At 46.7% G+C, this 16,239-nt stretch overlaps 1 protein-coding gene across 1 annotated transcript in view; it reads left to right on the top strand.

Annotated features, from left to right (window-relative positions):
* Window positions 1–16,239, top strand: part of LOC143986527 (NACHT, LRR and PYD domains-containing protein 3-like) — a 214,361-nt gene that overhangs the window by 126,618 nt on the left and 71,504 nt on the right. Inside the window, exon 8 of the mRNA XM_077484885.1 lies at window positions 2,361–2,504. Within this exon, the coding sequence (XP_077341011.1) occupies window positions 2,361–2,504 (144 nt within the window). The remainder of the gene's footprint in view (window positions 1–2,360; window positions 2,505–16,239) is intronic.

Raw genomic sequence — 16,239 nt, 5'->3', positions numbered from 1 at the left:
TCACATGAAGCCACAATACAAATGGATGGGACCCCCACACTTTTAACACTCGTGTTTAACTGAACTGACAGGAGCTCACATTGCACTGCCAACCCACCCCTTTCTTTTCAGCCGAGGGGGGTATAGTTGCCTCTACTACTACAGAAACCGCATCCAGAAGCCGCTATCCTTTGATCCCCATTAAGAAATGGCCATAACGACCTGTGCGGTCTAAACCGCTCATCATCCCGTAGCCAATCAGATCCCCCTTTTTAACATGTGCACCTACCAATGGCCTACATATAACAGAACAACGCCAAACCATGTTCGGGTTCTTCCCCCCATGACAATCGCATAATGGCGACTTCCTTCGGCAAAAGCGATCGGTACCTCCTCTTACCTTCATTCTTTTTCCCTTGATCTTTCTGCTTGACCCTATACACTTAAAATGTAAATTATCCCCTTTCTTTTTTTAAAGGTGGCCATAACGAGAAGATCTCCACACACTTGCCTTTTCAAATCGTATCCTGGACCCCCTATTCAATTGTGTTCCCATGGGACCCTCAAAGCACCTGTACATCTCACATTTTTATTTATTTATTTATTTTTATTTATTTTATTTTTTATTTATTTATTTATTTATTTAGCATCTGCAATCCTTACCATCTCCATCCTACCATTACCTGACAACCCCACCACTGCACCACTGTCCCCAAACTGGCAGGTGCACCGCCCGCCACTTGTGGGCCAGCATCCACCAACTCTGTTCAAGGAGGAGCAACTACCGTGGACATTGCACCCCCCTTTCCAACCCCCCAACAAATCCTGCAATGCAACTTAAACGAAAAACATTTAGACATTATTAGACTTACCAGGCTGACAGGAACCCCAACAGCCGCCTCGCTTGCCTCCATCGCTGGCTTGCATTCCTGTGGCTCCTCCTCATCGCACACTGACAGCTCGCCTTCCGACCTGTGGTCCCAGACCAGGACCGGTGGTGTCATCAGCCCCCCAGGCAAAGAGGTCCTGGGGGCCGTAGAGTCCCTCCGTTGTACTGTCTGTCTCACCCCTAAAGCTCCGCCTCCTGCCACAGTTCCACACATGCCCTCACATACTATGTCCTGGAAGGTCAACCTCGTCCTTCCACCGCCATCTTGTGCCATCTCGAGCCACCGGTATAGGCCAAGCCCACCCGCGGAGCCCTGCCCCCTTTAAAAAAAAACTTTTTTTTTGTATAAGCAGCCTGATGGCCATACTAATAAGTCTCCCTCCTAAGCCTTCCTCCCCGCGCAGCGATGCAGGCAGAGGAGGTAGTAGTCCTGCGATTCATGGGCGGGGAAGCGGCACCATAATGGCCCGTGGCCCCGCCCACCGAGCTGGGCTGGTGGCGTGGAGTCCACCCAGACCCTGCTCAGGCAGACGGCTGGCTGTTCTTTGCTGGGGGACCGGATTGTTCCCCCCAGAGGGCTCCTTGCCTGGTGCATGGTCCCAGATGAGGGCCCTGGTGAAAACAGAGTGCCAGAGGCTGCAAACTCTGCATGCACAGCAACCATCACCTCCCAGCCACGATCAGCTCACCTGGTCATCCATAAAGGCCCTCATCCGAGTGACATCTCAGCCATGTTGGAGGAGCAGAGCAAAAAACTGCCTCCTCATTTCTTTCTCCACAACTTTCTGTTTCCCAGCCCAGCCCCGCCTCCTCCTTATATATTACCACTCCCCCTTGGACTTTTCTCACTGTCCCCCCCCTCTAATCTCTTCATATTAACCCATGCATTGTCTCCCCTAAACACATGGTCATGCCCGGCCCTGCACTACTTTTTCTTTTCTGTCTTTTCCATTCCGGGCCTCACTTATCACCTTCTACACAACTTCTGGTAACAATCACATCATTTACATTGCATTAACCCTTTCCCTGCCCCCAATTGTACCATTTATCACACAGAACATTTGGAGGGAAAGCTTCGTGTTCAGAGATGTGGGGGAGGGAAATAATGTCAGGGTTGTGACATCATCATCCCAACATTGGAGGGGCCAATTGTCTGCAGAAGTGGGCGGAGATGGGAATGTCTGGACTGCATTTTATATCTGGAACCAAAGTGGTGTTCCAGGATTTTCCAGAAGCTGAATGGAGACCCCTGTGTAGGAAGGCCGGAGACCCCGTATACATATCAGGGGCCTCCTTTAAGTTTTGTCTGGAGTGTGACTTCAAAGACCACTCATAGCCACCAATGAGAAGTCCTCATCAGGTCCAGTATGAGGCTGTAGAGCCGGAGGGAAGGCAGCCATGTGGAAGGGAAATATTGGGGTTACATTGTTATTCTTGGGGTCAGAGGTCATACATTCTTGGTGATAATTATTATCTCATTATTGGATTTTAGATTTCGTCGTTGTACTATTTCCAGTAAAGATTGTCCGGGAGAGGACAAAGCAGAAGAAGAAGATTCCTCCTCTTCAGGATATAAATGGAAGTCGGATTCTCTTTCCTTTCTGATGAACCCGGAGAGTAAAATTCAGAAATTACAGTAAGAGAAATGTGTGATGTGCCGTGATGGGGAAATGTGACGTCTTGTGATTGTTCCCGTCTCTCAGTGTCTCCTTCTATCTCTGGGTGTCCTCCATCCTCACCCATGTAGAATCTTCCATCACCTGTCCTCTTCTCATGTCTTCTCCTCTCTCTGAGGGAATCTTTCTCTTTGTAATCTCATCCATGGGATTTGGGGTTCCCCTTATAGTAGAACAGTGACCAGGCTCTGTACATATGGAATGACCATCCATATTCCTAACAAGCAGGAAATAGGATGGAATAGACCCCCTTAGGACTCGCTCACACGTCTGATGATTATGTAGAAGGAAGCAATGCTCAGTAACACTTCTATGACATTTATCATGTGTCTTCATTGTGTTTATGAAGCTCTGAAAACACTATAAGAATGCTGGAGAAATGTCCGGGGGAGGGGTTGTTCTTCTAGTGGGAGGAGCCTAAAGGGGAAGTGATGTAGAGGAAATGATCTCCTCTGATATGTGGATTTTGGATATATTACAATAATTCTATAGAATGAAAACCAGCCGCCATGTCATCATACTCACTATCGCTCTCCTGCCCCCTGGAGGACAGATTTCCCGGTCTGAGGATAATACCCGCTTGGTGACTTGTTACCACATCTGTTTCATTTGTATGTGTCACAATAGCTGGGATACTCGGGTCATTAATAGTTTATTAATAATAACATGTAATATATCCTCACATAGAATCCCAATATATCCATGTAAGAATGCACAGAGCGCCCGGCGACCCTCCTCTCCTTCATAACAGTATAGCAGCGGCTCTCCTAGTGTATCTGACAGGCGTGATGACGTCTCCACCTTACACGTTACGCCCTAGGCGGGGCTTCATCATGTATATTTGTGATGTTTGTTTAAAATATGTAAATATTAACACCTTTAGGTATAGGGAGTCTCACTTATAGTGCTGCACAGCTATATTTATATCTATCCTGTAAGGGAAGTGTCACTGCACATCACCAATCATAAGTGGCCAACCACAAAGTAGGTTTTTTGCATGTACATAGTATCCTAAAGTTTGGGTGGTCTCACTCATCATGCTGCAATATTGAACACTTTGACGATATTTTACTTATATTGTTTTTTCTAACATTGTAATATTCCTGTATAATTGTGCTGAAACATGTGTGGATTGTTTAAACATTTGAAATACCAATCCTATTTTTAGGTTTAGGGAGTCTCACTTGTAGTGCTGCACAGTTGTCTTTCTATGTATTTGGTGTTGGATTTTGTGGATGAATCCTTCTGTGTTCAGCTGATTAGTATATATAATTGGAAGAGGTTTTTGGCTGTGCAGTGACACATTCCCTGCCTGGCACTGTCAGTATTGCCGGCTGGTTGATAATTTTGCCGGCACACAGAAGCTATTGGAGTTACCACACGGCTGTTCTGTACAACCAGAAGTGACCGGAGCTGCTCTGTCCTACTTCTCTATTATTTCCCAGTGCATTCTGGGATACCGGAGCCTCCGCTGTCTGTCCTCCAATGCCCAGCGATTATTGGACATCACCATAAAATGAATGGAGGCGACTGACAAGCGTGGATGTCTCATGACAGCGACATGCGGCTTCATTTATAACACGACACAACGCTACCGCTCCTGTGTGACCAGCACTGCGTGCCGCCATTGTAATATTCATGGCAGGCATGGAAGGCGCTTATCAGGCTTTAGAAATGCTGAATAAATGTCACATAATCACATGATACTGACACACGTGTGACCGAGACCTCACTGACCTCTGTAGCTACAGACACCACGGATCAATTCATCCTCAATTTTCACATGTCCAGTGAGGTCCCTCCGGTGGGTTTCAGGAATATGCTCCCCCCTCCCCTCCCCCTCCTCTGAGTCATTCAGTTATGAAGGGAAATTACAGCTTGAGCTACTGAGCTCTGTAAATAACATGGATTGTACAGTGATCCGGGAAGGACAGGCAAGTAAATACGTGGAAAAGATATTCCAGCTCCACCTGCTGGCTGAAAATGAAAATGCTAATTATTTATATACAATATTTCATATTTACAAATCTATGAATGGAATGTTTTGTCCTGACCATAATAAAGACAGAAAACACGATCCATTCCTCTGAAGACAAAGACCTCAGACAGTTCTCACTTCTGTACAAAAGGCCGTCCCATAACCAATACAACTCATACTCCAGAAATATCATCTGTCATTGTCTCCCTTCTGCAGGATAGGAGTTATAAATCCTGGAAAGTTACCCCTCCCCCATCACTAGAAGAAATGATGAACATCCCCAACTCCCATCCCCTTTATGAGTCCTTGTCTGCCATAAAAAGTCCCAAATCTTCCTCTGCCAATGGCTCCCCCTGCTGTGTCTGAGCCAATGAGAAGAGAGAGAGCCAAGCGAGCCTCTGCTCTTGTGTACATTGCTGGATGGGGATCAGGCTCAGGTAAGTATTGGGGGAAATACATTAACCGGTTCCTGACCAGCCACCACAGTTTTACTGCGGCATGTTGGCTCTCTTGCGTGAATCGCCATCATCGTATGTCGGTCACGTGTGTGGGTATGGGGGGTGCGCGCCCCCTCCACCGTCCCCACACTGATTGGATTGATTTCAGAACTGATCAGTCTACAGGCCCAGGTCAATGGTCTCTGGGCGGGACCTGCTGATCGGTTCTGGTGAATGGTAAACTGTCCTCTACATGTGTAATATAAACACCAGCAGAGGAAGTGATGTCATCTCCCCTCGTGGAGCCCTTTTAGTTTCCTGCGAGTGAGGAGAAGACATCTACTGTGAGTACACCAACACTACACTGACACCAGGACATGTAGGTACACATTTAACCCCTTGATCACCCCCTGATCACCCCCCAGTTAATCCTTTCACTCCCTGTCACAGTGTTACCAAGTGCATTTTTCAGATTTTTCACTGGTCACTGTATTGGTGTCCCTAATCAGTGTTAGGCAGTTAGTGGTAGGCCCAGGTAGGTTTAGGTTACTCCCCATTAACCCCTAATAAAGGTTAACCCTCTGATCACCTCCCCCCGAGTTAACCCTTTCACTCTCTGTCACAGTGTCACTAGTATAATGTACAGATCTCTTGTCGGGTGACATCAGTTTTAGTGTCAGATAGGGTCAGTGTCAATCCCAGACATCATCAGATTAGTGCCAGGTACACTAACACACACTCACACTATATAGCTCCATTACTAGTATAGTATCTGAATGGATCAATATCTTTGATCTGATCAGAGCTATATTAGCGTTCCCAATAGTATAGTGTTCCCAAAATGTGGCGTTATCAGAATCAGCCCAGATACCTGCCAGCACCTGCATTTAGCCTCTCTGCACAGCCCACCCAAGTGCAGTATCAATAGATCACTGTCACACACAAAACTGCAGTGTTAGCAGAGTCACGCCTGATCTCTGCTAGCACTAACAGTTCATTTTTTGTAGCGATTGAAGCAGTCGCTGACAACCAGGTGCTCTTTTACCTGTGACTGTCACACTAGCTGTACAGCATTGAAGAGACCACACTGTCAGATTCAGGCTCAGTATACAAACTGGTAGAGAGCACCCTGACAGATAGCTCTGATGATGGGGTACTGGTCCCTGCTAAGGTCAGGTGTACCTGACTGGTGCGGTGGCTAGCACAAGAAGTCCCCTACAGCCACCAATAATTCAAAGAAAGGCCCATAGAGCCCAAATTGCCCTTCCTGATGTGTTTGCTAATCCTGATTAGCAGCCCATCACTTCTGCAGCGCCTGCACTTCCCCCATTCATTGGTCAGCCCAGAATTCAGGTGGAAACAGCAGATTTTAGTAACCTTGACTAGGTATGAGCTGAACACCCCCCCAGTTCGGTTCTCACCAGAACTTGCAAACGCACAAAAACTTTGTGTGAACATGCAAACACCATTGGGACATGAATGTGAAAAATAAAAACTGCTCATTTTAAAAGCTTATATGTAAGTTATTGCCATAAAAAGTGTTTGGAGACCCGGATCCTGCCCGAGGGGACATGTATCAATGCAAAAACATTTTTAAAATCGCCATTTTTTTCAGGAGCCGTGATTTTAACTGCTTGCCAACCAGTGCATGACGATATGCGTTGGCACAATGGCACAGCTGTGCAAGTGGGCATATAGGTACATCCCCTTTAAAAGGAGCATTGTGGGTGTGTGCACATCTGCCACGTGCTCTGTGGCCGCGGGACCCCTGGACTCAATGTTTGATGGTGTCCAGTGATTGTGTCACGGACCGGAAGAACGGGGAGATGTAAACAAGGCATTTCCCCATTTTGCCTAGTGACATGACAGAGATCTACTGCTCCCTGTCATTGGGAGCAGTAATCGCAGTCTTGTCCTAGATAGCCCATCCCCCCATAGTTAGAATCACTCCCTAGGACACACTTAACCCCTTGATTGCCCCCTAGTGTTTAACCTCTTCACTGCCAGTGTCATTTATACAGTAATCCGTGCATTTTTATAGCACTGATTGTTGTATAAAAGACAATGGTGCCAAAATAGTGTCAAAAGTGTCTGATGTGTCCGTCATAATGTTACAGTCATGATAAAAATTTGCCGATCGCTACCATTACTAATAAAATAATAATAAAAATGTCATAAATCTATCCCCTATTTTATCTCAATGTTTTTATTGAAGAATTACTGATTACAGAAGAATTCCATTTACAATCTTAACAGAATAAGTAGTACAACAATTATAACAATGAACAGTATGAGGTGGTCTTAATTGTCGCGGGTAATCTACTTTCAAGATTTTTTTTGCTCCAACATATATTCTGCTTCTTTAGGAATTACCAGGATCTATCCCATGGTCACAGGGATAAAGGCACCCCCCAGACACCCCTTTTGGGGGCACACTGTGTCTTCAGGGGGCACACTCCTCCCTCTATTACTTATATAGTCTCATCTACTAAGTACGTACTGAAAATGGAGCCAGGACAGCTTGAATTTGTGAAGGGGGGCGTGACCAGTGCGGAAGCCTGGTAGTTGGGAAGATGGGAGAAGGCTGTGAGTGAGAACCTGCTGCTGTTCCCCTCCCCCTGCTCCGCTATGACTATGCTTGGCGGAATGGCTCACTCCTCGCCCTGAGTTTTTCAGCAACTGCCGCTGGGCTGCCTGATAAGCTGGTGGAGTGCACTGCTGTACTCTTATTCATCCTTTCTCTGCTCCTCCTTTCCCTTGATGCTGTGGACCGGTGAATCGACGGGACGAGAACGCTGGCGTCCGGTGTGTGAGCGCGAGCTACGTATAGGATAAAGTTTTGTGCCGCTGACAGGACAGGGTGAGAACCTGGCGTGATTGCGGGAGGTGATTCGGTTCATGGTGGTGAGTTGCTGCAGCCTACGTGAGAGATACAGCTGCTGCCCCTCAACACTGCCTCGAGTGGAAGACCTGGCTAATATGTGTTCTGGATAACTCATCTCTCTGGAGTCTGTGAGAAGTGTATCATTTTACTACTGTGATTTAGCTACCTGCTCCTTTTGGATCTCTGGAAGGGGAGTTATAGTGCTGACATTTGTCATTTATAGTGTTGGAGTGTATAGACTTTAGCCTTTTATATGGACTGCACTGTTGCTCTTATGCATATACAAGGCTCATATGTACTTATACATTTATTGGTTTCCCGCTGCTGAGCTAATTCGGCTTGGAGTATAAGTGTTGGGGGGGTCACTCGTTTACATCTAAGTAGTTATTTCCGCTCACACGCCTAAACGTTCCCATAGGGCTATGCTCTTCCCTGTATCTCAGCTCCTCTGCCTTGTTTCCCAAGCCTTATTCTAACTGGCCTTCATATAGCTCTCTCCCCCCTACTGTCCAAATATTCCCGGCTTTTTGCGATCAAATCGGGCTGACTATCTTTTAGTCCATATTATTGCCGGACTTACGGCCCGGCCTCCTGCCTTTTTTTTTTTTTTTAGGCTGCCTGCTCTAGGTGATCTCTTCTCGCTGTTCTCTTGTGTTTTTTTTTCTCTTCCCCCCGGCTCTTTTCTGCTACAGACGGGGGCGGACCACTGGGAGTAGACAGTGTATACTGAAAGCTGGGTGCTTGTGCTGGGAATAGGGTGAGAGGAGAGGATTCTGGAGGATCTGGATATTCTGGCTTGGAGTGAAAGGGAGGTTTAATGATTATTTAAAGGGAGAGTCTCAAGTGGCTATCTAATCATGTCTAGAAAAAGATCTCCTGAAGAGCAACCACCCTCAGAGGGATCTCAAATTACCCACTCTGCTAAAGATAAAACCAACCATATGGCTCTAGCGGCAGCTGCAAAATTGGAGCGATATGCTCACCCATGCCCAGTTTCACCTTCTAAATCGGGTACCCAGCAAGCAACTATACAGAATAAAGACTTCAAAAATTCTTCTGTAGATAGAAAGAGTCAAGGCCACCCCTCGAGCAACCCCCTCACTCCATCGGTTGTTAAGCCCGGTGGTAGTAAGGGATTAGGGGGAGGTAAAACTGCAACGGCCATAATAAATATGGATACAACTGCAACACCAGCCAGCATCTCCATACCTACACCTGCTACGCTAGAGGGGGAGCCTACATTAAGAGACATACTAAATGCGATTAAAGAATGTAAAGACTCAATATCTAGCTTTGACAGTCAGTTAAGATCTATCAAGGAGGAATTATTATCCATGAGACAGGAATTGAAAAGGACTTTATTAAGGACTTCTGATCTTGAGGAACGCATAGGCATGATTGAGGATGAGCTGAGTCCCGTAAAGCAGAAAGTTGAATCGCTCAAAAATATAATAAACTCTCAAGTGGTTAAACTAGATGAGATGGAGAACAGGAACCGTAGAAATAATATTAGGACGATAGGTCTCCCTGAGCATTGCGAGGGCACTAATTTGATTGGATTTCTTGAGGGGTGCCTCTGCAAAGGTTCGCCAAACGGGGGACCACCCCAGGCCTATAATGATTAAAATTCTTAATTATCAAGATAAAGTTTCCCTACTACGAGAAGCCAGGGTGAGGGGTGACATTAGGTTTGAGGGAGCTAGGGTTTCTTTATATCCTGACTTCTCGTCTGATCTCCAGCGAAGAGCTGAATTTATTCCAGTCAAGCGTGGCATGATAAAGTACAAGATAGACTATGCTCTCCTCTATCCAGCTCGCCTGAGGGTTATAGCACTTGGCAGGACTTTTTTCTTCAATACCCTGAAGGAGGCAGCCCAATGGCTGGAAGAAAACAAAAATGAGTTATAAACCTATATAAATTGGGTTGGCTTGTCGATTTAAAAATTAGATTGTTTATAATTTGTTTATAATTTGCTATGTGGGGGGTGAGGGGGTAAGGAGGGGGTATGATATATTAAAAATGTGCACGTTTATTTCATGTATAAAGGGATTAGGGGGGGTTGGACAGCGAGGGATTGGGGTAAAAGGAATGCAAGAAGGTGTGTGTGGAGGGGGGCAGTTGTGCTCCCTGTTTTTGGTTTGCTTTCTGAGTGTAGTGTTAATTAGAAATGGTGGAAGCAAGCATTGGGTGGGTTGCAAGAAGGTCACGGGTGTACCCCTAGGGGGAAGCCCTGTTGGGCAAGGAGGGAGGGATAGGGAGGAGGTTCTAGCTATAGAAGGTGAGAGGGATAGGGCGGGTAGGGTGGGAAATTATGAACCAATACATTTATACACAAGAAGAAGGATCTACTTTTTAGGTGGAGATAGGGGGAGATATCACACTTGGGGGGGTAAGAATCAATATCACTTTAAACCACGCAGTGGGAATGGCACGTTTGCAATTCTAAGGAAAAGGGTTGGTCTTTTACTTGTTTCTTTTTTTTCTTTTTTCTTTTCTATATTTTTTTTCTTCAATCCGTCTGATTTATAGATTCCTAAGATGAGATGCAAGTGAAAAGAATCAGAGTAATATTGTGGAATGTGCGAGGTTTGGGAGATCCAACCAAGAGAGCCATGGTATTATCAGCATTAGAGGGCAAAGGGCCCGGATTGCTATGTCTGCAAGAGACACATTTGACTGGGGAGACGGTTTCGCTCCTCCGAGGTCGAAAGTTCCAAACCCAATTTCATTCGGTATTCTCAACATATGCAAGAGGGGTGAGCATTTTGATCGATAAGGAGGTCTTGTTTTCCTGTTATAACAGTTGCATAGATGCAAAGGGTCGTTATATTTTTCTATATTGCCGAATTGAATATAATCTATATGTGATAGCAAACATATATGTTCCACCCCAATTCAAGCTGGAGATTGAATTAATATCATTCATAATAGATAAACCTGATATCCCGGTTATAGCAGTAGGGGACTTTAATGAAGTCTTGGATACGTCTTTAGATATATTTTCAACAGTAAATACAACAGTAGAACGAGACAAGATAAGATTATCACACTTTTTATACGAAGTGGGCTTATGCGACTCGTGGCGCATTCGGCATCCGCTGGAGCGGCAATACTCCTGCTTCTCAACGTCTTTTTCTACGCTATCCAGACTTGATATGGCCCTGGTGAATAGCTACACTTTAGCTCTGGTAGACGATGTAGAATACGGCCCGCGGGGCGTATTAGACCATTCCCCTTTAACTTTGACCCTTATCGTTGGGAAAAAGAAGCATTTTGGGCAATGGAAAATTGACCCCTCATGGTTAGAGATATAAACTGATCCAGAGCGATTAATATCTGAATTGAAAGAGTTTATTTATATAAATGCTGGCACGGCATCGGCGGGAGCGGTATGGGACTCATTAAAAGCTTTTTTTAAGAGGACTCTTTATCCAGCAAATTGCCAGAATTAAAGCGGAGATGAAGAATGGGGAGGAGGAAGCCAGGAAGACTGTGTTAGTGGCAGAACAGCAGTATATTATTAATCCAACTCCATCTACACAGAAGGTATGGTTAGACAAGCAGCAAGAGTACAAGATGATTATTAGGAGAAATATTGATAATAGATGTATATTTCAGAGACAAGTGAACTTTGGGGAAGGAGAAAAAGCGGGTCGCTTATTGTCTTTACTGTTTTTTTTTTTTAACTCAAAACGGATTTTATTGGTACAAAAATACACACAGGTCATCACATAATCAGCGCAATATACATATTCAAGCATCATACATATAAAGGCACATGTCACTTATCAAAGTCACACACCACAAGCGATATAAATCATCTCTCTATTCTAACATCACACCACATATACAAATCAAGACTGTCCATTCGGGCCGCAGCCTCAGTACCCCCTTGCCCGCCCTCTGAAACACCACCTTCCCCCTTGCAGCCTCCCTTATATTCCCTAAATAAACAACCTACCCATAACCAGCTCCAAGGGTGACAGCCCGGGGGTATCAAGCCAGGGTCCCCACAGTCGTTCAAATCGTCCCGCCCGGCCCCTGTGTTGGTAAATATACTTTTCCTTACTTAACATGGTCCCCATCTGAGTTATCCATTCCTTCAACCTCGGGGGGTCACTTGCTCTCCAGTGTTGAAGGATAAGTTTACGTGCTTGAAAAAGAGCTCTCCCCAAGGCCTCCTTAACTGGCACCTCCAACGGGAGATCATCCACCACACCCAAAAGGCACACCTTTGGATCCCGTGGAATCCGTACCCGGAAGGCCCCATTGAGAGTATCAATGACCCCTGACCAATATATGTGCAATTTGGGACAGCGCCAGAGCAAGTGTATGAGGTCTCCCCTATCCCTGGCACACCTGGTACAAAGGTCCCCCTCCCCAATCCCCATCTTATACAGTCTAACCGGCGTGCGGTGCACCCTCATGACAATGTATAGTTGCGATAAACGCTGTGCCGTATTCAGTGAGCAACCCTGTATTGCCTGTAAGGCCTCCGCCCATTGGTCCTCCTGGAATACTCCCACATCCCTTTCCCATGAGGCAATTACCCTTGCAGGGAAACCCGGCATAGATGCATTTAGTAACATACTATAGGAACTGGATATAAAACCTTTGAAACTGGTAACTTCTGCCACATAACGAAAGATTGGGGTGGGAGATTGCAGCCAGGGATTATTTCCAGCCTGAGCCTTAACAGCATGGCTCAGTTGCAAATAATAGAAGTGCATGCCACTAGGGACACCATATCTTTCCCTCAGTTCTGCAAAAGAGAGCAGTTTACCCCCAGAAAAAATTTGAGACATGAGAGTCACTCCGCATCGCCTCCAACGTTCAGCACAAGTCAAACCAAGCATCTCCCCGTAATACCGATTATGCCATATCGGGCTATACTCCGTGAAGCCCTCCACATTTTGCAATTGACGTGTTTTATTCCATATTTTTTGAAGTAGGGCGTACGTTGGAAAGAGCTTGTTAGACTTGGCGAACGACAAGGCTTCCAGACCAGCCACCACCCCGTCCGAGCCCGCGCTATGGGTCAGGAGAGCAGTGGCGGGATTACCCACCCCTCCCCCAGATTCCCGGCCATTTGCTATGGCACGGGCAATATGTTGTAACTGTGCCGCTATATAATAAAGCCACGGGTTGGGCAAGGCCAGCCCTCCCGCCTCCTTGGGTTTCTGAAGCTGTTCCAGTCGTATCCTAGGAGGTTTGTTAAGCCAAATGAATGCTCTAAATAAGGAGTTAATAATTCTAAACATTTTAAGTGGAATCACCATGGGCGTGTTCAGGGCAGGACTTAAGGTGGTGGGGGCCCCTGGGCTTGAGTCACTTTTGGACCCTACCTTCTATACATTACCATATTTATCTACGTATAACACGCTCCCCAAGTTTAGGAGGGAATTTTAAGGAAAAAACTTACATTTAAATGCCCATCAATGCAGCCTTATCAGTGTCCATCTACAGCCTTGTCCATCCATCTGCAGCCTTGTCAGTGTAGCCTTGTCCAGTGTTATTTGCAGCCTTGTCATTGCAGTCTTGAAGTTTAAAAATGGTGCCACTGAGATACAGAGTCCTGTGTATCTCGGCGGCTCTCCGGTCCTCTCGCAGTCCTGAGCGGAGCCGAGAGTAGCCGAGTATACTCGGCTTGGCTCACAATCATGCCCAGTCCCTGTGTTATGTCCATCATAGGGCAGGACTGGGCATGACTGTGAGTGGAGCCAAGCCGAGTACACTCAGCTATGTATCTTAGGGGGCCCGTGGGGCAATCTATTGAGCAGGGCCCATGGACTTGAGCCCAGTCAAGCCCAATGGTAAGTGCGGCTCTGCTCACAATCATGCCCATTCCCTGTGTTATGTCCATCATAAGGTGGGACTGGGCATGACTGTGAGTGGAGCCAAGCCGAGTACACTCAGCTATGTATCTTGGCGGGGCCCGTGGGGCCCCCTATTGGGTGGGGCCCATGGGCTTGAGCCCAGTCAAGCCCAATGGTAAGTCCAGCCCTGGGCGTGTTATGTAAAATATACAGTAATTGTGGCATAAAAATCATTTTAATAAGGTTCACTCTGCCTATCAGTGACATTTTCAATTTAGCCCAAACTTTCGTTTTATCTCTGATCCTACTTAGTAACGGGGAGAGATTCAGTGATAAGTAGTCACATGGTCGCAGGGTGACCCAGATCCCCAGGTATTTAAATTTGTTAGCAACCGGGATATCGTGTAGCGCGGGATCCCGAGGGGAGGAAGAATCTAGTAACATAAGGTGGGATTTGGTCCAATTAATCACCAGACCCGAGAACGACCCAAAGTGCTGAACCACTCTCATGGCCTCAACCAGAGACCCAGATGTATCCCCCAGTAACAGCATAGCATCATCAGCGTATAACATTAATTTTTCATGCAGCTGCCCATATTTAAAACCCGTTATCAAGGGGTTGCATCTCACCAGGGCTGCCATAGGCTCAATGGCAATAGCAAAAAGTAAAGGGGACAGAGGGCAGCCCTGTCTAGTCCCTCTAAACAAGGGAAAAGGAGCTGACACCCTTCCCGCCTCCCTTATTACCGCAGATGGCGAATTATACAATAGTTGTACCCAGGATAAAAAAACAGGCCCAAACCCAAATCTCTCAAGAGTCGCCCACAGGTATCCCCATTCAATGCTATCAAAAGCCTTATGGGCGTCGAGCGACAACAGCGCCCTGTCACCCACATTATCTGCGCGCGACTGCACATTAAGAAATAAGCGGCGGAGGTTGATTGCCGTAGACCGTTCAGGTATAAAACCCGATTGATCCGGATGGATGAGGGAGGCGACCACCGTATTCAATCTCCGAGCTAGCACTTTAGCAAGGATCTTGATATCATTCTGTAGCAGCGAAATCGGCCTGTACGAACCGGGGTCTAACAGGTCCTTTTCTGGTTTAAGAAGCAGCACAATGCTGGCTCTTCTCATCGACTCCGGAAGGCAGTGCGACTCCCTGGCTAAGTTGAGGGTGCGGAGCAATTGAGGCAGTAGTACATCACCAAACTGTTTATACACCTCTATCGGAATGCCGTCATCCCCCAGGGCTTTAGAGTTGGGGAACGAGTTGGTAGCCAGCACCATTTCCTCTAACGTAATGGGCGCCTCAAGAAATTCCACCTGGGATTCCGCTAAACACGGTAGCTCTATTCCCTGTAGAAACTCCCGAACCTCATCCATAGTACGTGTCAATTTGGACTCATAGAGTTCAGAGTAGAAGTCCACCAACTCACGCACCACCAAATCAGGGGTATTAACTAGCCTGCCCGACTTGTTGCGCAAAGCCCCAATAGATGGGGAAGACCGCTGAGAATGCACTAACGTTGCCAGCAGCTTACCCGTCTGCTCACCCTCCTCATAAAAAGCCAACTTATTAAAAAATCTTTTTTGATTCGCTTTGGAGGCATCCAGTCTAGTAATGGCATCCTGAGCAGCTATCCAAGCTTCCCGGGTGGTCCCACCCGAGCCAGCAATATACTCCGCCTCCAGACGTCTGACCAACTGGTCAGCTTGTTCCCTCTGGGCAGACGTATTGTGCTTAATGGCATTGACCTCAGTTATGAACAGCCCCCGTAGGAAGGCTTTAAAAGCGTCCCAGGCGGCATTTGAGTCAGGATACTCAGCATGTCTCTGCCAGTAGGCCACCACGTCCGCTTCAATTGTGTTAGTGGGAGGGAGAAGGTGCAACCAAAAAGCATTAAGTTTCCATGGGGCCCTCTGTAAAGTGGAAGCCGGGTTAACCGTTACATGAACTAACAAGGGGGAATGATCAGAGATACTTCTAGTTAAGTACTGTACCCCTTCCACATGCTGAAACGCTGCGGTCGAGCACAAGCACATGTCAATCCTAGACAATGAAGAGTGCGTTTTAGAGAAGCATGAAAATTGTCGTTCGGTCGGGTTCCTATGTCTCCACGGGTCTGTCCATCCTACCTCTCCCAGAAACCTTGCCAAGGCCGTAGTGTGTGTACCCCCACCCCCTAGAGGAGGAGGGTGTTTATCCAAGCTAGGGTCTATAACACCATTCAGATCACCCACCAACACCAAAGGGGTCCCCGGGTTAGCTAACTGAAACGTCAACAGGGCACATAAAACCGGGGGACTAAATGGAGGGGGTATATACACCGCTGCAAGAATAAATTGTAATCGCGAAACTCTACACATCAAAAATACATATCTCCCCTCCTGATCAACCTCCAAATCAAGCATCTGAAAGTCGAGGGTACGATGCACCATCACACTCACCCTCCTTGAATAGGAGGTGTGGTACACCCACCCCACCCATGCAAACCCCAGGCACGACACCGTTCCCGGGGTCAGGTGTGTCTCCTGCAGCACACAAATGCCCGGCAGATGTTTTCTAATGGCCGTGG

Source organism: Lithobates pipiens, unplaced genomic scaffold, assembly GCF_037356315.1.
Source record: "Lithobates pipiens isolate NorthernLeopardFrog02 unplaced genomic scaffold, aLitPip1_a1.2 Scaffold_167, whole genome shotgun sequence".
Lineage (NCBI taxonomy): Eukaryota > Metazoa > Chordata > Amphibia > Anura > Ranidae > Lithobates > Lithobates pipiens.
Note: the sequence above shows the minus strand (reverse complement) of the source record. Positions and strands in the feature narration are given on the sequence as shown.